Raw genomic sequence first — 24,000 nt, 5'->3', positions numbered from 1 at the left:
ATCTATTTCACCAGATCAAACGGTAAAGAACAGGACCGTTTGGTTATAAAGAGGCTTAGTTAATGAAAACTAAATTATTCGCAGTTATGTGATCGTCAAACACACCAGAGCTACCCAGCAGCTCTTTGAAGGTACAACAAAGTAGAACAATTGTGCGTACAGACTGTGTCTAATAAACATTGGAGTTTCCTTTAACACATGTTGTGGTCCAAGGGAACTGTATGCACTAAAACTCATGAACTAATAGTCTTGCATCTTGCACGTGTGTGTGTGTGTGTGTGTGTGTGTGTGTGTGTGTGTGTGTGTGTGTGTGTGTGTGTGTGTGTGTGTGTGTGTGTGTGTGTGTGTGTGTGTGTGTGTGTGTGTGTGTGTGTGTGTGTGTGTGTGTTGATGCTGGAATGCGAATGACGTGTCGTCGCCATGGCAACGCGTCACTCCGTTGGACTGAAGATTGGAAAACTTTCATTGCTCTGCGTTGCGTTCACAACAAATATAAAGTTTAATTAAGTTTTTATTTTATATTAGGCTACTTCCTAAGTACCTAAATATATTAAACTGTACATAATAGTTTGAGGTCGTATATCGTCGGGTAACATTTATCACGGTCAGTAACTTTAATAAGTTGCTGTAACAACAAGTAGGCCTACTCGTTCGTAAAATAGTTCTGGGATGTTTATATATTAGCATTTATTTAATTTTTCTCACGGGCGTGGTTTTAAAACAGCCGGCGGCCGGTAACGTACAGACTGAGCCGGATTCCCCCGGGTTAGGAACATGAACATCAGCGACGCCGACGAGGAGGCGGGCCGAACCGAGCCGTTCTTACCGGACATCAACGGAACCAAACGGAACGCCGCGCAGCAGCCGAGGTTATGTCTGTCATATCATAACTTCAGCGTTCAGATGTAGAAACATACGTTTTGCTCATGGTGTGCTTGTGTGTGTGTGTGTGTGTGTGTGTGTGTGTGTGTGTGTGTGTGTGTGTGTGTGTGTGTGTGTGTGTGTGTGTGTGTGTGTGTGTGTGTGTGTGTGTGTGTGTGCGTAGGACAGTGAAGAAGATGAAGAAGACTGATGGATCGGGACAGACCTTGCGCACCTTATCCAAGAACGACATCGGCCAGTGAGTCCTGTCTCCATACTATAGATAGATCTGTTCAGTAGAAACAGTAGAAGACAGTCGTGGTGCTTGGCTGCTGCTCCCAATATAACCAGTAGAAGGTAGTAGTTGTACTGGGAGGCTCCCAGTATAAACAGTAGGCTACTTTGGTACTGGGCAGCTCCCAGTATTACCACTACAAGACTTTGGTTCTCCTCGAGTTAGTCATGTACCAGAACCAATGAAAACCATCAACTCTCTCTCTCTCTCTCTCTCTCTCTCTCTCTCTCTCTCTCTCTCTCTCTCTCTCTCTCTCTCTCTCTCTCTCTCTCTCTCTCTCTCTCTCTCACTCCAGGTTCAGGAATAGTCCTCAACATAAAGTATGCGTGGAGCTTCTGCGTATGGGCTACCATAGGTACGCAAACACACACACACACAAACACGCTCATTATCAGACACATACACGCACACCACGCAATGGCAAGATATATCTAGTACTGGCTCTTACTTTCTCCCATATGTGTGTGTGTGTGTGTGTGTGTGTGTGCGTGTGTGTGTGTGCGTGTGCGTGTGTGTGTGTGTGTGTGTGTGTGCGTGTGTGTGTGTGTGTCAGGTCCTTCTCCGAGCTGTACTCTCTGCTGATTGGCTGTGAGGAGAGGTGTCTGGAGCAGCAGCAGGACTCGCTAGACGCCCTACAGGTGCACCTGAGCAGAGCCGAGGACGCCCAGCGCACAGGTGACCCCTCACCAGCCCCCTAGCCCTAACCTCTGACCTCTGACCCTGTGGCCCAAACCTGTAGCCCCTAAACCCCAACTAACCCCGACCCCTGTTAAAGTGTAATTCCAGCGCAAATTGAACCCAGGATCTTTGTTTTGGCATTAAAACCCATCAAATAAGCCTTCCAGGTACCTTTTTCATTGAAAATCGAGTATTATAGTTTGCCGGGCGCAATGTTTGGCGTCCTTGTTGTTGACTTGGGGCATAGTGTGTCGCTTCCAAATCCGCATTTTTTAACCATTAAATAGCACCAAACCTCTGCAGTAGCATGACTAGGGTCCCTACACATAAAACGAAGCACGAACAACTTAGTTTACAAACCCGGAGTTTATTTAAGAAGACAGTTTAACAAGCATTACCGGTAGGTCCGTGTTTACAGGAAGTCCACACAAGTCGATTGCCGAATGCGCCGGAGTTCAGTTCAAGGAGGAAAGTTTTGGAATTTAAAATTTGTATAATATATATTTATAAATAATATATAGCAAGTGTTGACACGTAAATTAAAGGAATTGCATATGTAAATTACAGTTACAAAATAATTGAACCATCTCTCTCTTGACTTCAAGATGTGGATGGTTCGTCTTCTCCGGTGCTTGAGCTGTCCTTCACTCTATGCGTCAATCACGTGTGCAGTGCGTCTTCCGTCAACACCGTGCCATGCTTGATTGTAGCGAACAATTATTTTGTAACTGTAACTTACATATGCAATTCCTTTAATTTACGTGTCAAAACTTGCTATATATTATTTATAAATATAAATTATAACAATTATAAATTCCAAAACTTTCCTCCTTGAACTGAACTCCGGCGCATTCGGCAATCGACTTGTGTGGAATTCCTGTAAACACGGACCTACCGGTAATGCTTGTTGAACTGTCTTTTTAAATAAACTCCGGGTTTGTAAACTAAGTTGTTTGTGCTTTGTTTTATGTGTAGGGACCCTAGTCATGCTACTGCAGAGGTTTGGTGCTATTTAGTGGTTCAAAAATGCGGATTTAGAAGCGACACACTATGCCCCAAGTCAACAACATAGACGCCAAACATTGCGCCCGGCAAACTATAATACTCGATTTTCAATGAAAAAGGTATCTGGAAGGCTTATTTGATGGGTTTTAATGCCAAAACAAAGATCCTGGGTTCAATTTGCGCCGGAATTACACTTTAACCCCTCACCCCTAGGCTACGTTGCACCCTACACTGTATGGTTTAATAAGTGTTCTTATTAAGTACATTTAAATACATGTTATTAACTACAGACACTTTTATTAAATACAATTAAATACACATTATTAACTACACAGATACTTTTAAAAAATATATACATCGAAAATGGCACATTATCAAATACAGTTGTATTCAGTATGATTAAAGATACACATTATTAAATAGACACTGTACTTTTATCAAATAGGATAACATACACATTAATACATGCACAGAAACCTAATTAAATATGATTATATCCATATTATTGAATACTTACATACCCATTATTAACTATGGTTTGAAACAAACAGAAAAGACGTCCCTGGGTTTGGGTTGGGTGAGGCCATGTATGACGGAGCGCTTCCACACATACGGGGCTAATAGACGCAACGAGTGTGTGTGTGTGTGTGTGTGTGTGTACGTGTGTGTGTGTGTGCGTGCGTGCGTGTGTGTGTGTGTACGTGTGTGCGTGTGCGTGTGCGTGTGTGTGTGCGTGCGTGCGTGCGTGCGTGCGTGCGTTTGTGTGTGTGTGTGTGTGTGTGTGTGCGTGCGCGCGCGCGTGCGTGCGTGCGCGCGTGCGTGCGTGCGCGCGTGCGTGCGTGCGTGTGTGTGTGTGTGTGTGTGTGTGCGTGCGTGCGTGTGTGTGTGTGTGTGTGTGCAGGTGACTGGGCCGGTGTGTGTGCTAGCCACCTGTCTCTAGCCGGGCGGCCGTGGGCTCCAGAGGAGCAGTGGATCAGCCTCCACTTCTACCAGCGGAGCCTGGAGGCGGCCCTCCGGCTCCCCTCGGCCCACCATGAGACCCTGGTCACCAGCAGGCTGGCCGCCCTCCACCTCCAGCTGGGTACACACACACACAGACACACACACACACACACACACACACACACACACACACACACACACACACACACACACACACACACACACACACACACACACACACACACACACCTTACATTGGACTTTTAAATACAGTCCAATGTCGTCCATCCTAGTCCCAAAGGCCTCCTCCCCAAAGATTTATCCGCTCAGTCAAACAAACCTTTTAGTGCTGCCTGGTCGCTTGGGGAAGTGTGTGGGTTGAAGAGCCAAGGACAGCCATGGGAAAAGTGATGAACAAAGTCTTTATTAAGGTCATCTGCCCGAGTATGCTGGGTCATTTTGAAATCTCATGTTGTTGAAAAGATCAGTACATCTGTGGTATAGTGTATTATTAATATAATAATAGTGAGCATAGACAATAATATCTATATTCATGTACACATCATATACAATGAGATCTAAGTTTGCGACCACAATGTAAGACGCTTGGATACAATACAAAAATACAAAACCACGTTACATAGCCTTCATTCTTAAAGACCACTGGTTGCTCTGACCTGCTCCTGGTGTTGATGGGAATCAGGTACAGCTTGGGTCCACTGGTACAATATCGATTATGACAACCAGGTACGAATCAACAGCTGATTTTGGTGTTGCCAACAGTTTGGTTCAATGTCTAAAGTCTCAACTCACAATTAGAGGCAATCGTAATGTTGACTGTTAATGGGTCTGTATAGAATATATATGATATATTTATATGTATATACATATATATTAATGTGTATATATATATATATCTTCCATACATATGATCTTGTGTTGTGCAGGAGATCTGGAGGAGGCCAGGCGCTACAGTGAGAGGTTTCTGCAGCTGGCTGAGGCTGAGAGAGAGCAGACTGATCCTATGGAAGGAGGACCTGAGAGAGAGCAGGCTGATCCTATGGACGGAGGACCTGAGAGAGAGCAGGCTGACATGGAGGGAGGAGGACCTGTGAGAGAGCAGGCTAGCAGACTCCTGGTGCAGGTGTACATCCGTCTGGCTGAGCTTCCTGTCTACCAGCCGAGAGCCATAAAGCTCCTGCACGAGGCCTACCACACCGCTACACACTGTAGGCTACACACTGACCTACACACAGCCTACCACACCGCTACACACTGTAGGCTACACACTATCTCCACACAGCCTACCACACCGCTACACACTGTAGGCTACACACTGACCTACACACAGCCTACCACACCGCTACACACTGTAGGCTACACACTGACCTGCACACAGCCTACCACACCGCTACACACTGTAGGCTACACACTACCTACACACAGCCTCCCACACCGCTACACACTGTAGGCTACACACCGACCTACACACAGCCTACCACACCGCTACACACTGTAGGCTACACACTGACCTACACACAGCCTACCACACCGCTACACACTGTAGGCTACACACTGACCTACACACAGCCTTCCACACTCCTACACACTGTAGGCTACACACTGACCTACACACTGCCTTGTACCACACCGCTACACACTGTAGGACGCTCTAACCACTGTACTACTCACAGCCTACAATAGTGCTACACACTCCTATACTCACCGCCTCAGATACTGACGCACTCTGACAGTCAGTCAGTTTGTTTCTGTATGACTGCTCTGCAGAAACCTGTTTGACTGTGACTGTTTGTGTGTGTGGGTGTATGTGTGTGGGGGTGTATGTTTGTGTGTGTGTGTGTGTGTGTGTGTGTGTTCTAGGTGATGATAGCAGTGTTAAAGGGGAGGCGGCCTATAAACTGGGACTGGCCTATCAGAGAACAGGAGACCACTCCTCTGCTTTGGAGGTTCTAGCCTTTACATCACGATACCCATATAATGACACAGATACAGTCGATTCATCTGTTGTTTACCATATGGATTTGAATCGGGACTTCCCAAAGGTGAGCTCCCAGCCAGTGGAATGATCATGGTGTGTGTTTGTGTTTGTGTGTGTTTGTAGTTTCTGACGGTTTCCATGGAGAACTTCAGACTACTCCAGGATACAGATGCCCTGGGGAAAACCTATAAAGCTCTTTCTCAGAGGTCTGTCTGTCTGTCTTATCACTATCTGTCCTTACAGAGATGTATGACAAATATACATATACAGAGTGTGTGTGTGTGTGTGTGTGTGTGTGTGTGTGTGTGTGTGTGTGTGTGTGTGTGTGTGTGTGTGTGTGTGTGTGTGTGTGTGTGTGTGTGTGTGTGTGTGTGTGTCAGTGAGCAGATCACTACGGTGAAAGTAGAGTACCTGGAGAAGTACGTTGAAGTCTCCCATATCCACGGTCACCAAGGCAACCTGCAGGATGCCTACATGAGTCTGGGAGCCTCCTACGAATGTCAGGTAGACAGGCTGTATGTCCTTCTGTCTGTCTGCAGGCTCAGTATAGCAGGTGTATAGAGTGTCCGTCTGTCTGTCTGCATGGTCAGTACAGCATGTGTATAGTTTGTCTGTCTGTCTGTCCGTAGGGTCAGTACAGCAGGTGTATAGAGTGTCTGTCTGTCTGTCCGTAGGGTCAGTGCAGCAGGTGTATAGTTTGTCTGTCTGTCTGTCCGTAGGGTCAGTACGGCAGGTGTATAGAGTACTACCAGCAGGGCTACGACCTGGCCTGCAGTCTGGGTGATGTGGAGAGGATCCAACGGGCACAGGTAGGCCCCTCAGGAACAAACGGTGGCGTCGCGCCATGAGGACATCATGACAAGCAGCACGACATGTCTTGTCTTGACACGCATCATGAAAATGTCACGTCATGACATGTCGTGTCATGTCATGGTGTCGCACCGTGTTGATGTCATGTCATGATGTCACACCGTGTTAATGTCATTGCATGTCATGTCATTTTGTGGTGTGATGAGATGTTTTTTCCTCCTCAGGTATTGGTTGGCTGTGCACGTGCTCACAGCCTACCATGGAGTTACGGTACTGATTGGAAGTTGGCCACGCCCACCTCCCAGAGATAGCCAATCAGAACTGACCATCTCAACAGGTACTGCTTCAGCCCAATTCCCAACCGGACAATTTAAAGAAATTATGTTGAAGTGACAAACTGTAATCCCAGTGAACAGCGCCCTCCCCTGGCGGGATTTAGCACTGCGTGTTTGTTGGACTGTACTTCTGTTGTAATGTAATGATGGAGCACCCTACACCGACACCGAGATTACACTGCAGATATATTAATAGAACGTGTTCAGGTTTCCTTCAGCCATGACAATGACACACAAAGGTTGTGGAGAGATAACACTGACTGTCTGTCTACCTGTCTGTTGTCTGTCTGTCTAGCTGTCTGTCTGAATATTTTTGATGAGGAAGAGCAGGCATGGATGAAGATCTCACCAAACATTCCCACAATAAAGATCTGATATACAATATGTTTACTGTGTGAATTTATGAATGACATTTGTGTTTAGATTTGATTTGTTTTTAGATCAGCTTGTAATTCTCTAGAGAGTAATAGTTGATGGCCTGTTCAAGTTGATCACATCATATTGATCAGGATGTTTGTGTGTGTGTGTTTTTGTGTGTGCGTGTTTGTGTCTGCGCGCGCGTGCGTGCGTGCGTTTGTGCAGTGTCAGCGTGCGTGTGTGCCGGTGGGTTTGTCTGTGGGTGTGTGTATGTGTGTGCGTGCGTGGTATCAGGTGTAGAGAGGTTTTGTAGACGGCCAGTCGTGCATGGAGAACACAGCTAATGTGAGAGGGAGTTAGACGTCATGGATCAAAAGCACACTCACACACAAAGACACACACAAACACACACCCACTCACAGCAGTCAGCCCTTTTGAGCAGTCAGAGGTTGTGACAGCATGATAGGTGATGGTTTTCGTACGAGCAGCAGAACTAGTTGCGGTACTAGTTTAGCTCAGTAGATGGTAAGGTGGTATCTTTAGCTAGCATTAGTATTTGGTACTTGTACGAAGAACAACATGAAGGCCGTCATATTGTGGGGGACGTCCTTTAATGCAGTAGTATTTGCGGTATTCGTAGTATCCGCATGCAGAGCAGTAGTATCTATTATATGCTGTGGTATTTTGATGGCTTCTGACTGAGGATCAGGAAGGGACATCCCCGAGAGACAACAACAGAGGTAAGAGAGATTCAGCCAATCAGAATCAGGAGAAACAAACCATAGCAGATGACAGTGGTGATGATATTGATGATGAAGGTGGTCAAGGTGAGGATGATGATGGTGATGCTAGCTGTGATGATGATGATGGTGGTGGTAGGGTGACGATGATGAAGGTGGTGGTGGTGGTTGTGATGATGATGATGATGATGATGATGGGGATAATGATGATGGTGGTTGTTGGAGCTATGCATTTGTAAGATTTAATTATAAAACATTTAGTTTGTTTGCTTAATATAAAATAATATGATTATTTGATGTTTATTTTCTCGTTTGTATTATAAAAGGTTAAGTTGAGTTTGTTAATGCTTTTGTTTTGATTGATTGGGCAGCTTGGGCACACCGGGTGTCTGACCTATATATAAAGTTAGATCGGCATAGGTAAGACTTGGAAGGGTCATGGTTTATCAGCTACACTAGAGACACAAATGAGATGTGGCGGGAAGTTCCATTTGCTTTGTTTGTTTGTGACACCGGAACATAAACCTCAAGAAAACCAAGATCCCGACTGGACAGTTGACTCTTTGCCCACACTGCGTCAGATTCTTCCCACTGGTGCCTCAGTGGCTATTTTGATTACGTTGCTTAGTTTGATTTAAATTCCAGTTATTATTTATTGAGGACAAATCTCCACTACAGTGGTCAAGGTGAGGATGATGATGGTGGTGGTTGTGATGATGATGATGTCGAGGATGACAATGATGTTGATGTTGGTGTTGATAATGATGGTTGGCAGCGTGATGAGAATGCCAATGGAGGTTCAAATTGAATATTGAACAAAAATGCCTGCATGTCTGTGTGGGTTGAGGAAGGCGCTGTGATTGTGGTTTTAACTTCCTGTGAAGTTTACAGTTGGTGACTCATCGCATCTCTCCCTCACAACACTCATCTTTGCCCCTAAAGATCAGCGGCAGTCACAGGTTATTTGCAACACCTGGAAATTAAAATACATTTTTAATGAGAGAGTATGTGTGTTTGTGTAAAGATGTGAATTAAATATTGAACAAGTAATTTTCTTAGGAAGGACAACAGAAGGAAGGCAGTCATCTGTGTGTGTGTGTGTGTGTGTGTGTGTGTGTGTGTGTGTGTGTGTGTGTGTGTGTGTGTGTGTGTGTGTGTGTGTGTGTGTGTGTGTGTGTGTGTGTGTGGAAGTAAACTGAATAATTTCGCGTCAGTGATTGGACATGATGTTTCATTATTGATAGATCATAAGAGCAGCCACAACAGCTGATTACATTATTGATTAGGCCAAATAATCCCCTGAGGTCCTCCAAGAAGATTTTCCACACACATGCACGCAAACACACAAACACAGACATGCACGCTCAGACACACACACACACACGCACGCATGCACGTGCACACTCATACAATTACACTCATCCACTATCTTTCTTATATATCTTCCTCTCTGTGTCTCACCAGATGTTCTGCTCACGGCTGGCTCAGGTCCAGGGTAAGCCCGCCTCCAGGGACCATTGTTACAATGATGTCTCCATCACCCGCAGTGTCCATGACAACCACTACTGCTCCGTCAACCCCTGCTTCATTGCCGTGGTGACCGAGTGCAATGGGGGCGGATCCTTCCTGGTGTTGCCCATCCACCATGTAAACACTTCCTGTGTCCTCACTCCCTGACCTCTTAATCTACTTTCCTCTCATCCTTTCCTCCTCCTTTTCTCTCCTCTCTCTTTTAAAATTACTTTATTGCAATCTGTTCATTGATAAAGGGATGGACACACAACTAATAAATATTATAATGAAAAAACTAAGTAGATATAAAACTCTTTCTCTCATTCTCTATCTCTCTCCCTCTCCTCCTCTCTGTGTCTCTCTGTGTGTGTCTCTCTCTCTCTCTCTCTCTCTCTCTCTCTCTCTCTCTCTCTCTCTCTCTCTCTCTCTCTCTCTCTCTCTCTCTCTCTCTCTCTCTCCCCCTCTCTGTGTGTGTCTCTCTCTCTCCCCCTCTCTGTGTCTCCCGGCCAGACGGGGCGCCTGGACCCACAGCAGCCCAGGGTGTGTGGTCACAGAGCCAGGGTTCTGGACGTCAAGTGGAGTCCCTTCAATGACCACCAGGTGGCCTCTTGCTCAGAGGACTGCACGGTACCAGCAGCCTGCCTGTCTGGCTGTCTGCCTGCCTCTGTGTGTGTGTGTGTGTGTGTGTGTGTGTGTGTGTGTGTGTGTGTGTGTGTGTGTGTGTGTGTGTGTGTGTGTGTGTGTGTGTGTGTGTGTGTGTGTGTGTGTGTGTGTGTGTGTGTGTGTGCAAGCGTGTGTGTATGTGCACGTGTGTGTGTGTGTGTGCGTGTGTGTGTTGAGTTGATTCATCCTATCTAACGATACTTCTATGTACTTATTTGTGTGGTACATTTTTACGGAATATTCATTTTCAATATTCTAATTAATTTAGCGTGAGTTTAGTGTGATATGAAACGTGCATTATTATTATGTGTGTGTGTGTGTGTGTGTGTGTGTGTGTGTGTGTGTGTGTGTGTGTGTGTGTGTGTGTGTGTGTGTGTGTGTGTGTGTGTGTGTGTGTGTGTGTGTGTGTGTGTGTGTGTTAGGTGAAGATCTGGGATGTTCCAGTGTGTGGAGTTCGTCAGAACCTGACCCAGGCCAGGAAAACTCTGATTGGCCACTCCAGGAGGGTGGGGCTTATCGAGTGGCATCCAACTGCTAAAGACCTGCTCCTTAGCTCCGCCTATGACTACAAGGTCTGCTCTTTGATTGGACCTCTGTCCACCAGTAGGGGGCTCTCTTCCTCTGTCGCTATATCTCCCTCTCTGTACCTCTCTAAATTAAAAGACATTTCTAATAATCAAGTACATTGCCAACCAGTTAACAATTAAAAAAAAACTAAAAATAACAATGTCACACAATAATAATACACTTTGAATATCACACTGAACTCACGCTAAATCAATTAGAAACGTGAAAATGAATATTGAATAAAAATGAACCACATCAAAATCTCGAAATAAGGGAGGGAGAAAGGTGACATATCCCCCGCCCCCCAGGTGTGTCTGTGGGACGTGTCCCAGGGCGGGCCGGTCCTCAGGTGTCCGGTGCGCGTGGTGGTCAGCCCCCTGGGTCAGCCCCGGCCGGCTGAGATGCTGCTGCTCTGCGCCTGCTTCAGTCCCGACGGCAGCCGCCTGGCCCTCACCTCCAAGGACCGCCGGCTGAGGCTCCTGGACCCCCGCACCGGGGCCGTCCTACAGGTAACCTGAGCCGGGACACCTGCCCCAGGTAGCCCTAACCAAGGTGACCCTTAACAAGGTGACCTTACCCAGGTAACCCTTAACAAGGTGACCCTTAACAAGGTAACCCTTAACAAGGTGGCCCTTAACAAGGTGACCTTACCCAGGTAACCCTTAACAAGGTGACCCTTAACTAGGTGACCTTACCCAGGTAACCCTTAACAAGGTGACCCTTAACAAGGTAACCCTTAACAAGGTGACCCTTAACAAGGTGACCTTACCCAGGTAACCCTTAACAAGGTGACCCTTAACAAGGTAACCCTTAACAAGGTGGCCCTTAACAAGGTGACCTTACCCAGGTAACCCTTAACAAGGTGACCCTTAACAAGGTGACCTTACCCAGGTAACCCTTAACAAGGTAACCTTACCGAGGTAACCTGACCCAGGATACCTGACCCAGGTAGCCCTGACCCTGGTAACCTGTACAAAGGTAACCCCTCCCCCTGGCTCAGGTCACCCTGACCCAGGTAACCCTTAACAAGGTGACCTTACCCAGTTAACCCAGATCCAGGTAAACTTAACCCAGGTAACTCTGACCCTGGCACCTGTAACCCGGGTAACCTGGGTAACCTGTGTCGGCACAGGTTACGAGGGTGACAAGAACAACAACAACAATGACCAAGTGACTATTAGTTAATATTTGGATCATCCAGTTCCTGACGTTCCATCCTGAGATGAGAATGTGTGTGTGTGTGTAGGTGTCCAGCCCCTCCTACAGGGTGTGTAAGGTTGTGTATTTGGGGGCGTTGAAGATGCTCCTGACCACTGGCTTCTCCTGCTGGAATCAGAGACAGATCACACTTTGGGACCCTGTGAGTGGCACACACACACACACACACACACACACACACACACACACACACACACACACACACACACACACACACACACACACACACACACACACACACACACACACACACACACACACACACACACACATGCACACACACAAACATATGCAGTCAGACACGTAAACAAACATAATTGGTATGACTATGATAGCGTGCTTGTGTGTGTGTGTATGTGAGTGTGTGTGAGTGTGTGTGTGTGTGTGTGTGTGTGTGTGTGTGTGTGTGTGTGTGTGTGTGTGTGTGTGTGTGTGTGTGTGTGTGTGTGTGTGTGTGTGTGTGTGTGTGTGTGTGTGTAGCGTGACTTGTCAGAACCGCTGTATGAGGAGGAGCTGGACGGTACGGGTGGGGTGCTCTTTCCGTTCTTCGACCCGGACACCAACATGCTGTACCTGGCAGGGAAGGTAAACAGCACTCCTTAAACATCCACACTCATATTGTTCAGTCTTTGAATTACACATGGACACTATTGACACACAGATGAAATTACTCAATGATTATGTTGCAGTCCTTCCTGGTTGGAGGAGGGGTTTCATCACGATCCTCACTCAAGCTCTACTGTTCGTTTTTCATCTGTGCATGTCTGACATGTTAAGTGTGGCCACTAGGACAGAAGAACACACTTTAGTGTTAGTCAGTGTTGTCTCTCTCTCTCTCTCTCTCTCTCTCTCTCTCTCTCTCTCTCCCCTGGTTGACAGGGCGACTGTAACATCCGGTTCTATGAGGTGAGCTCAGAGAAGCCATTCGTCGTCTTCCTGAACCAGTTCAGATCTCAGCTTCCTCAGAAAGGACTTGGTAACGCCCACACACAGACAGACACACACTCTAACACACACACAAAAGGGTCACTTTTGTGACCTACACTCTAAAGCACCACACACAGTGGTGAATTTTCATAAGGACCCTCGCAGACCCACCCATATGTGAGATGGTCGACAAAAGGTCTGCAAAAGGTCTCAAAACCTGATCATCAATACCTATGAAGTGGCTGGGTAAAGAGTGCCAGCGTCCCTTTCATGCATAATATATATATATATATAACACAGTTTTTGTGTGTTCATTTAGCAAACAAATTACAATGGAACATATATGATAGAATGCACAAGGAGACACCTTAATGAAATCAAATAAAATCGTAATACAATTATACAATATTTCCCGAACAGTATTTATAGTAGATTTATTTTTCCATATATTTTTTATTCATCCAATCATTCCAAAATGTGTCAATAGTTCAACAATAAAAGCTCTGGTGCTGCCTGCAGTACCCTCGCGTACCACCAGTGGTCCCGTGATAGCGCAGTTGGAAAAACCGGAAAAACCCATGGACATAAGGAAAAACCCTGCGCTAACACCAAGTGTGGCGACCCCTGCTGTCCTCTAGGGGTGATGCCGAAGCGGGGCCTCGACGTGAGGTCGGGTGAGCTGTTCCGCTTCTACAGACTGATCTCCGCCAAACACCTGGTGGAGCCTGTCTCTATGCTGGTAGAGAGAGCGCGCAAGGTACTTGGGGAGGGAGATCACACTGCATGTAGACACCAAGGAATATAAAGGTTTAGTGTCCGTGCTAGTCCACCTCTTCTGAAATTGAATTAATGGAAATATTGGTTAAATGTAGTTTAATGGAGAGAGAGAGAGAGAGAGAGAGAGAGAGAGAGAGAGAGAAAATGCAGTAGAAAAGAAAGATGCATGACCAAAAGAGATGGTGACTGTTTCTCTCAGCCAGGTGTCTTCCAGGAGGACTTGTACCCGCTGACAGCAGGAAACTCAGCCTCCATGACGGCTCAACAGTGGCTCTCTGGCCTCAATAGAGGTCAGGACCGGGGCCAGCATGGCTGACATTGTATCTTTCACCAGTCAAGAAATGCTGTGTAGCGCTACTATTTAGTAGAAGAAATAAAATATGTGTCTGTGATTACCAGGCCCCATGCTGATCTCCCTGAGGCCTGGGACTAGATTGGCCAACCCCTACCCAGAGACCCCCCCTGACCGCGGGCCGGAGACGCAGCTGGAGCCCCAGGGCTGTCCCGTCGGCCTTATGGCCGTCCACAACGAAGTGTCGCCAGTTGAAGAGGTAACACATCTTATTCTACCTGCAGGTGTGTCAGCAGTGATCTGCAGTCCACAGCGTAGGCTGATCCACTCTCCTCTCCCAGGCGTTCCTCCAGGAGCAAGAGGCCTACCAGGATGCCAAGTACCCCAGGACGGGCAGCGATCTGTGGGCCTGGCAACCAGATGAGACCCAGGCTGTGCCCAAGGCATACCGCATCATCCCCCACTGCTGCGAGCCAGAAGAGAGCCCTCCGCCACACAACGAGAGCCAGGTGGCCACGCACCTCCACCGTGTGTGGCACTATAGACATTAGTAGTAATATTGTGTGTATCTATGGACGTGTTTATTACCTGTGTTACTCCACATGTACATAGATACACACTAACACACTGATACTACACATGTTTATAGTTACACTCGGTGTGTGTGTGTGTTAGTGTGTATCTATGTCCATGTGTAGTAGCAGTGTTACTGTGTACACACATGTACACACATAGTAAGTTTGTTAGTGTTTCACGAGTGCAAGAAATAAATTAAATTGGTGTTGCATGGAACCATCGTCACGAAGCATCATGCGTATCTATATGAACGAGTAATAGAGGCATGTGAGACACGTGTTTGTGTTTTGCAGCTCCTGCAGGTGTTTTACAAACAGCAGGAGGAGATCCGAGAACTGAGAGAGGAACTCAACCAGAAAGAGGTTCTAACGCACACACAAACACCAGCGGGTGCACAGATTAAATGTACTAGACTGAAGTACCAACAGGCTGGTTCTCTGGTCTCTGCAGGAGAAGATCACCTCCTTGGAGATGCAGATCAGGAACGCCAGGAACATGAGGACGTCCTGCTGACCAACCAGATTCCACATTACTGAATCATCAGCCTCTAGAATAGACCGTCAGAGCACCATTCATCCAATGTCGCTAGCTCCTACAATCGAAAAGGTTGTTATTGATCCCATTTGTTTTAATGATCACTGTTCACCTGCAAACTGTCTTGCCAGCATTTGTTCCAATACACTCAGGAATTCACTCATATTAAACCTGGATTGAACCACATCTTGTATTTATGTGATGACAAATTAAGTGTTAGTCATTGACCAGACCAGGGGAACAACCAATTAGGAGTTGGCATTAAGGAATGTATCTACCAATTAAAATTCAAACATAAGAGACAAAACAGGAGCACAATGTTAAGATTTTATTTACAAAGTTCATTTATAGGTTTTTTGTTTGTTTTTCCATTTAACTTACAGAAAGTAAAAAAAAAAATTACAACCACGAGTAGTCAAATGAAGTGGTGGAGAAACCACGAGGGACCGTACACCACACACAATCACCAGAAACAAACTAATACTCTGAAAAAATAACTCTTTTAAAAAGCAGGAGGGGCTTCCTGCACTGAGCTACGAGGAAAACCCCCATCTGTGAGGTCACAAACACTGGCCCAGCGTTTGTGAGGTCATAAACACTGGGCCAGTGTTTATGAGGTCACAAACCCTGGCCCTTTGTCTGTGATGTCATGTCACTAAACACTGGTCCCAGGCCGGTGTCAGAGGGGCGAGGGAGCGCAAGTAGCTCAACACAGGGAATCAAAGTGTGTGCGTGTGTTTGTGTATATGTATGTTTGTGTGTATGTTTGTATGTGTGTGAAGGGGGGAGGGAGTTTAAGGGCTGCGTTCCATTCTGAATAACTCCCAGGCCATGACCTCTGGTTAAAGTCACGGGGTGTACAAACAGAACCATGTGGGGAAAAATATCGCTTGTTGCCTTGCAACAGTCATGTCACAGGAAGTGAGAGGATGGAGAAAGACTTGTGGGGCTAATGGCTACTATGTTGCCATTACCTCAGCTCATACGAGTTAGAAAGAATTGGAACTCAGCCCAGAGGTGACAGGGGGAGGGGTCAGAGGGCATGAGGTCAGAGGTGAAAGGGGGAGGGGCTGGTTGGTCATCAATCTTCTTCCTCCTCTTCCTCGTCTTCAGGGTCCCTCTTCCTCTTCTCGCCCTTAGCAGGAGACGAGTCTTCATCTAGAAAACAAATCAATGACCACGTCAATATATCTTCTAGTGTGTGAGTTTGACAGGCAGCCCCCCGCTCACACAAACACACACGCGCTGTATCAGACCCGTGAGACTCCAGTTCAGCTCAATGGGAGGGTCCAAAACAAACAGGCACCCACCTTCATCCTCGTCGCTGTCTGCATCGTCGTCGTCGTCACTGTCTGCATCTCCGTTTACCGCGGTCTCCTGTGGCGATCACACAGGCCAACGTCAGTACCCTCATTCCTCCACCACCCAAACTATCCCCTTCATACCTCCACCACCCACATACATACCTACATACCTACCTACCTCCCTCCACCATCACCCCAGCCCCCTATAACCCCCACCCTCCTCCATTACCTCCACCCTTCTGTTGTAATCCCCATACTGCCCCCTCTCCTTTATCAGCCGTCTCCTCCACCATCACCCTCCGCCTATGTTTCTCCGACTCACCTCGTCCTCTGCACTGTCGTCGTCGTCGTCATCGTCCTCCTCCACGGCCACAACGTCTTCCTCGTCCTCCTCCTCCTCCTCCTCAAACTCCTCCGACTCGCCCTCTGGAGGAGACAGCGTGCGCCCGTTAGTACAAAGAGCCGGCAGGAAGGCTAAGAGGAGCGCTCGGTGGCTACTCTGAAGGAACAGGATGGCGGGGCCATGCTAAAGGAAGCACCCGAAACACACGACGCTAGCCCACCGCGCTGAGAAGAGAGCCGAGAGGCTACGCTAAGGGCGCGCGCGCTCGCTCACCTTCGTCCTCCTCGTCGTCCACGCCGTCGCCCTCGCCGTCGGAGTCGGACGCCTCGCAGTCGTCGATGTCGTAGCCGTCGAGGTAGGTGAGCTGGGGGAGCAGCTGGAAGATGGAGTCCCGGTAGTCCGTCAGGTTCGTCACCTCGCAGTTGAACAGGTCCAGGCTCTTCAGCTGCGGCAGCTTCTTCTGCTCGGCCACAATGCATTTTGGATCACAACATTAATGCATGACCCAATAGACCAGCTTTTAGCTTCTATATAGCATATTAAGCTACAAGCCCAACAGTCGAGAAGTGATTAGCATGCTAAGCTATCTATATCTGTTGACTAGCGTTAGCACATTTAGCAATTTTCGCCGCCACGTCTTGAAAATCCCACTAAGCTAACGATAGCTTAGTTAAATTGGCTTTTACATGTTAAGCTAACTAAAGGTTACAGTAGTGCAGCGATCAGGAAATTAAAACAAGCAGTAGAGTTGATTAGCATATTAAGCTAACTATAGCTCAATAGCGTCCTGATCAGATAACCAATACAAACAGTAGAGTTGATTAGCACATTAAGTTAACTGCATATTACAGTCGAGTAGCAGATAAGCACAATTGCTAAATCTTGCTTGCAGTAGAGCAGCGATGAGCAGATGATGATAGTACAGATAATCAGATGATCAACAGCTTAGCTCCACCCACCAGAGGCTCCAGGGTGCTGATGTCCTTGAACTTGTTCCCACTGAGGTTGAGGTGCGTTAGGTTCACCAACCGCTCCGCTAGCACCTCCAGACCACCTGATATCCTGTTGTCACTCAGCTCCAACTGGGGGACAAAAAGCGAGATTAATACTTAAGACGTTAACATACAAATTATATGAAGAGACTTCAACAGGGCAGGTCCATCGGTGTTTGCTGCTGGCGTTTACTCACTTTCTTCAGTTTGTCCAGCTTGGGGATGTCTGCCACGCTGACCAGGCCCACGTTGATTAGGCTGAGCAGCTCCAGGTTCTCAAACTCCTGCGTGATACCCTCGATGCGGCCCTCGCTGTTCCGGCAGTTATCAAGAACCAACTCCTGAACCTGGAGACACACACGCATTACAGACAAGGCTGGTAACACCCTGCATTACGTACCTCCCCTAAAGAAGCACACTTTCTTTCCAGTAGCTATCCTAGAGGTTTGCAAATGTAAATGTATTGTTCTTCTTTTATACCTCTGGTGTTCATCTCTTTGGCAAAAATTTACTAAATGAATAGATCTAAACTTCATAAAATAACTATGCCAAAGGTTTACAATATTCAAATCATTACGGTTTTAACATTGCTTTTGTCAGATTCGTATATAATCTCAACCTGTTGCATCTCCTAGGGAGATGCAGTGTTTGTAGACTGGAACGGGTCCTACGCTACTCGTGTATACAACTGTAGCGGGAATGCTTTCATTGTTTCCTATTGGAACGCGTCCTGGTGCATCTACCTGCGAGGAGAATGAGGCATGGTGGTTTTCTATTGGAACGCTTCCTGACCGAGGCGCTGTTTGTAAACTCCCAGCCCACGTGATGTAATGCCGCGATAACCTCGGCGGCCCGCGAACCAAATCCCAACGTTTTATTTCACGTCGACACGACATTATTAATGCCACCTATCCTTAACGGCCAGAGTTGAGCTCGTTGTGCGTATGTGAGGACTCAAATAGACAAGTTATTACATATTTAAGGGACCAGTTAGCCGTGGTAGCTAACAGCATGCGACTTACCGCGCATGGCTGCGGTGCCGCCTAATGTCTGGAGCCGCGCTATAACCCTAAACTAACTATCATAACCAGTACAACTACTAATACACAGACACCAGCCGACCAAATAACGGTAAACCCTGATCGCTCGTTTCAAATAGGAAACATTGAACAAACAAAACGTGAAGTAGGCCACAACAACGCCACGGCTCCTGACGACCACAGAAGCCATTACACCAAGCGACGCTACGTTAACGTTACAGCTCCGCGGATCCATCTTGGGGATTCTTTATTAAATCATTTATATAAGAAGGGCTCCACAACACGATATATCCACAAAATGCTGGACATTTAACGTTTCACAAACTTCAGATAACGTTAGCATTTCGTCCCACACACTAGCCAGGCCCCAGGGGTGTTTCTAGCGCCCATGTGCTCTCCTTCCTCCCCGGGAGTGGAGTGGAGGTCCCGCGAATTTGGTGCGCTCCCTCCCGGGCCAACCGCAACACAAAGCCGGGCTCTACTTACATCAGGCGGCGCCCTGTGCCGGAGCTCCAGAGATACCCTTTTCTTCATGTCCATTTTCTTCTGGTTACGTCGCTTGGGTCTCGGTGAAAACTTGTTCCCTCCTCGTTCCTGTCTTGGTTGTCAATGCGGGGAAGGGATCCGAGTGTGTGTGTTGCTGAAAAGTAGGTCAAGTCTGTGGGCTTGTGAGTAGAGCACACAGCGCCTCCCGCTGGAGGCTTGGGTTTACTGCACGGAACAAATTGGCGGCTCTGTGTGGGCGATGGCGTTAGCAGATTATTGGCGTTTCGTTCATTAGATGTAACCGTATTGCCTGAATTTATGTTATTTTTTCACTGTAAGGACAGTGGATACAAAGTGGGAGTCTTTGTTTTAATTCATGATTTATGCTCAATATACCGAAATGGCTCATTTTTACATTGTTTAATACCTACACTGAATCTTAGTTTTATTAACTGGGTTTTTGTAGAAGATCCCATGTGTATGTTTTGCATCATTTTCATGATCAAATATTCCCCCTGCTTTATTAATGTGTGTTTAAATGTGAGGCCTAAAAATACAAGGCTGTAATTCTAAAGACATGTTGTTGCAATATTATTCTCATCCAGGCGATGGCAATATTGTTTCTGTTGGGTTTTTCATTTTCCATGTGGTTGAGATGCAAAACTTTATTACAGAAATCAAGCGGACCTTTATGCTCTATTCCATTATATTGTATCCTATGGTTTTTAAGACAACAACAGAGGCAAGCAATCGTACGTCTGTATTTATTATTAGTATTACAACAAGCAGTAAACATTAAAACCCTTTTCTTGTTTAATACTTTACATATGCTAACAGATTGCCCTCAATACTTGGTTTTAACCCACAGCTGTCCAACACCTATAGGTGTACTGCCTGTGAATACCGGAACAGTTTCCAATACCTAAAGGTATACCTATGTATAAATAAATAAATAAATCAAAGTCAATAAATACTTTCAAGCTGTAGATATACAGACACATAGGCTAATGATCACATTAATATATATATATATATATATATATATATATATATACATATATATAGCCACGACACGCATCCAAGAAACATAATGATGACCCTTCTGCTGCCACATGAGCTGTCAGTCAAATGTAGGTGGATTCTCAGGGTTTTGTCTTTGAGTAAGTAACAATCATCACATGGGTACTAATTATATATATATATATATATATATATATATATATATATATATGTAGTTATTAGACACTATTAGACTAGACCTAAAGAGCCCCAAACCTTGGATCTGGAGGAGGTTAAGTACTGTTTCTCAAGGAGGTTAACAACAGGAAACTGGAAAGATGGAAAAATAGAAAAGAAAATGAAAAATAAAAAATATTTCAAGGCTGTTAAAAGAATCCTGTTAACTAAGAAAAGTTAAAAAAATCGAAATAAAAGAGTTGGTAGAAAACACCAACGATAACAACAGATGATAAATAATAAATCAGTCACATTGAAACTAAACAGTAACATAGACAGTGTTTAAAGATAAAGGCCCTCCCTGCAGCAAACGGTTGTGGCCCCATGCAGCACGCATTAACCATGCGACCACGACACAGAACTACACTAAGAGAGTCCCAACTGGTCCACTTGTTCCCTACATAGTGCACCATTCTAGTGCCCTATATAGAGCACTATTCGGGGCATCCCCATTTTGAAGTGTTGTCTGAAGTGCACATCTCGGTGTAAAAATCTGTTTCCCTATTTAGTGCACTCAATACCTTGAGGTATTCAATTTATTTTATCGGAATGCAGCACTACATCTGGTGTCATCTCAAACGCGTCGGCTTGTTTAGAAGACCAATATACGTCACGCTGATAGATTTGATGCGCAAAATTGCGTCCGATTTGCCCCTATTCCCTGCCTTGTTCCCTTAATAGTGTGCTTTACAGTGGTCACTATATAGGGTATGTGGGAACAATTGAACGACGTTGGACAAAGTCTCAGTCTTCAGGAGGATGAGGCAACAAGACGCTGCTGGTTCTGTCTCTGCTGTCTCTGCTGATGTGCTTTGGTAACAAAAGTAAAATATATATACATATATATTTATATTGATACATATGTATGTATATATATAAACTTAAGAATATATACATGTATATATTGATATAGATTTATATACTATGGAATATATTGTTTTATTCTAGCAATATCGCTTATTGTCCTGGTCACGAGAAGTTATTATAATAATTTTTTTGCTGTAACTTTTGCTGTAACTCAGAACAGGGTTCTCTGTGTCAAACCCTCTTCTATTCATGAGCCCTGGTATATAGTTTATATCAGAGGTCAAAGTTCAACCCTCCCTCCTTATGTTGGAGACCCCGTAGAAGTCCTGGCGTCTGGTCCAAACTCCCCCACTGCTCCAGAGCAGAGGAGTGGAGCAACAGAAGCCTCTTGGTTAATCTAACCTGTAACCATCAAGGTAATACGAGCCCAACACACAACAGACACCTTATTACTTACACAACTAGGCACGGGTAACCTTCCAGGATATCTCTTTCCTGATTGGCTGCTTGGCTTGGTGTGTGATGGTGTGTGAAAGGCTACCTCATGGACCCACACACCATCAATCTGTCTCTTGGATTGTCCAACTATCTGTCTGACTATCTGACTGACCGTCCGTCGGCCCCAGTTCGATTAACACGTGCGTTGATACATTTGGAACCCCAGCAAGCCTGACGTAAGAGAACATGTTTGAGTTCTGCGATGGTTGGAGCGGCCGGCTAGTTTCTGACAGCAGGGGGCGCCATAACACGCCAAGGACTCACAGCAACACGACAAGTTAACCACAGAACGCCAACCACCGGGGATTGGTCTGAAAGACAAAAAAGGCTGCATGGTCGTAACATTACAGGTGCTGAAGGGAACACAGGTTACACACACATCATGCACAAACACAAACACGCCGCTAAGCCTTCGTCCTCTCCATTCTCATCATCTTCCTCATGGCTTCGTCTCACCGTCTCTCCCCCCCCCCCCGCCGCTGCCACAGTACCCAGGGGAAAGGGGGTATTTCGTGTCAGGGCAAAAGCGCACGAAAACACAGAAGAAGAAGAAGAAGGAGGAGGGACTTTTTACCGATTCAATTACAGGCGGATCTATGCTGTTTGATTGGTTTGGGTGGGGGGGGGATGGGCGGGCTCTATTGAGGAAGTGCCACCAAAATATCCACGTAGTTGATAGGGAAGAAGCCTGATTGGCCGTTGATGGTTCCCTCGTACCAGTTGTCGTCGATCTGATTGGTCAGGGTGATGATGTCACCCTCCTTGAAGCCCAGCTCGCCCTCGTTCTCCGGCTCGAAGTCGTAGATCGCCCGGCAGCACGGCTGGCTTAGGGGCGCTGGGCAGGGAGGAGTCAGTTAGGTAGTTCAGTACTAAGGCCCAATCCCATTTCTACCCCTTACCCTTACCCCTCCCCCTTGTTTTGAAGGGGTAAGGGGAAGGGGTAAGGGGTAGAAATGGGATTGGGCCTGAATACCCCCTCATTAGTCCTTACATTCAACATATTTAACTAATGAACACACATTTGGTTAAAGAGGAAATATCATACCACCAGGTGTGAGTGTGATTAGCCATTAGAAGCAGGTTTGAAAATGTGCAGCATTGTGACATCACAGGTGGGCGTGTCCACCTAGATGTGTGCTTGATAGACCAGTCTACCAGCCTACACAGTGTAGCAAACGTTGCTCATCTATCCGTCACACATCTAGGTGGACACGCCCACCTGTGATGTCACAATGCTGCACATTTTGAAAACGGCTTGTAATGGCTAATCACACTCACACCTGGTGGTATGATAGGTCCCCTTCAAAGGATTAGCGTACAGGTGGGAATATGAAGGGAAAGTATGCAGCAAATCCATTTGTAAATGACTTCCAGTTTTATAGACTTACACCTACAATTGGACTGTTCTTTGAATTGTGGTTTGTTTGCATGTGCATTACAAAAGCTTCCTAGCCACTAGGATGCTTCCTATCTACTAGGATGCTTCCTTTCCACTAGGATGCTTCCTGTCCACTAGGATGCTTCCTATCCACTAGGATGCTTCTTATCCACTAGGAGGCTTCCTATCCACTAGGATGTTTCCTAACCACTAGGATGTTTCCTGTCCACCAGGATGCTTCCTCTCCACTAGGATGCTTCCTATCCACTGGGATTCTTCCTGTCCACTAGGATGCTTCCTATTCACTCGGACAGTTCCTAACCAATAGGATGCTCTGTCCACTCGGACGATTCCTATCCACTAGGACGCTTCCTATCCACTAGGACGCTTCCTATCCACTAGGATGCTTCCTATCCACTACGATGCTTCCTATCCACTAGGATGTTTCCTATCCACTAGGACGCTTCCTATCCCCTAGGATGCAGCCTACCAGTAGATTTGCTGGGGGACTTGGCGGAGTGGAGCCCCCCGTTGAGGCTCTTGCTGGGGGGCAGCAGCTCCAGGGTCATCCTGGGCTTTGGAGTGAACTCCTTCCTGGGTCGACTGGAGGATTCCTTGATACTGAAACACATCCACACATAATGCACATCTAGTGAACATGTATCTAGGTCTCTATACAGTGAACATGTATCTAGGTCTCTTTACAGTGAACATGTATCTAGGTCTCTATACAGTGAACATGTATCTAGGTCTCTATATAGTGAACATGTATCTAGGTCTCTATATAGTGAACATGTATCTAGGTCTCTATACAGTGAACATGTATCT

The 24,000-nt window shown here is 46.3% G+C and overlaps 4 protein-coding genes across 4 annotated transcripts in view; 2 read left to right on the top strand and 2 right to left on the bottom strand.

The window, feature by feature from the left end:
* The first annotated feature begins 455 nt into the window (after positions 1–455).
* ttc29 (tetratricopeptide repeat domain 29) lies at positions 456–7,301 on the top strand. The gene is made up of 13 exons (XM_056576307.1): positions 456–604; positions 725–869; positions 1,046–1,120; positions 1,452–1,511; positions 1,710–1,831; positions 3,741–3,920; positions 4,729–5,010; positions 5,663–5,748; positions 5,904–5,986; positions 6,161–6,284; positions 6,500–6,589; positions 6,815–6,927; positions 7,221–7,301. Exons 2-12 carry the CDS (start codon positions 775–777, stop codon positions 6,899–6,901), a joined length of 1,284 nt encoding a protein of 427 aa, XP_056432282.1. The 5' UTR covers positions 456–604; positions 725–774; the 3' UTR covers positions 6,902–6,927; positions 7,221–7,301.
* A 793-nt stretch (positions 7,302–8,094) lies between these two features.
* On the top strand, positions 8,095–15,381 carry LOC130370489 (coronin-2A-like). The gene is made up of 14 exons (XM_056576236.1): positions 8,095–8,109; positions 9,487–9,669; positions 10,045–10,161; positions 10,620–10,769; positions 11,073–11,273; positions 12,011–12,124; positions 12,463–12,567; positions 12,862–12,958; positions 13,548–13,666; positions 13,886–13,976; positions 14,086–14,237; positions 14,320–14,487; positions 14,848–14,916; positions 15,005–15,381. Exons 1-14 carry the CDS (start codon positions 8,095–8,097, stop codon positions 15,065–15,067), a joined length of 1,644 nt encoding a protein of 547 aa, XP_056432211.1. The 3' UTR covers positions 15,068–15,381.
* A 2-nt stretch (positions 15,382–15,383) lies between these two features.
* LOC130370547 (acidic leucine-rich nuclear phosphoprotein 32 family member D-like) lies at positions 15,384–19,445 on the bottom strand. Its single transcript, XM_056576318.1, has 7 exons — positions 19,254–19,445; positions 17,925–18,074; positions 17,695–17,817; positions 17,009–17,195; positions 16,715–16,818; positions 16,399–16,465; positions 15,384–16,246 (listed from the first exon to the last, which is right to left on the bottom strand). Exons 1-7 carry the CDS (start codon positions 19,305–19,307, stop codon positions 16,170–16,172), a joined length of 762 nt encoding a protein of 253 aa, XP_056432293.1. The 5' UTR covers positions 19,308–19,445; the 3' UTR covers positions 15,384–16,169.
* Positions 19,446–22,432: 2,987 nt separating this feature from the next.
* Positions 22,433–24,000, bottom strand: part of LOC130370546 (endophilin-A1-like) — a 9,534-nt gene continuing 7,966 nt past the window's right edge. Inside the window, exons 8-9 of the mRNA XM_056576317.1 lie at positions 23,663–23,793; positions 22,433–22,629 (exon numbers count right to left, since the gene is read on the bottom strand). Coding sequence (XP_056432292.1) covers positions 22,433–22,629; positions 23,663–23,793 — 328 coding nt within the window. The remainder of the gene's footprint in view (positions 22,630–23,662; positions 23,794–24,000) is intronic.

The sequence above is a fragment of the Gadus chalcogrammus genome, chromosome 17 (assembly GCF_026213295.1).
Source record: "Gadus chalcogrammus isolate NIFS_2021 chromosome 17, NIFS_Gcha_1.0, whole genome shotgun sequence".
Taxonomy (NCBI): Eukaryota; Metazoa; Chordata; class Actinopteri; order Gadiformes; family Gadidae; genus Gadus; species Gadus chalcogrammus.
This window is presented reverse-complemented; position numbering and strand designations above follow the sequence as displayed.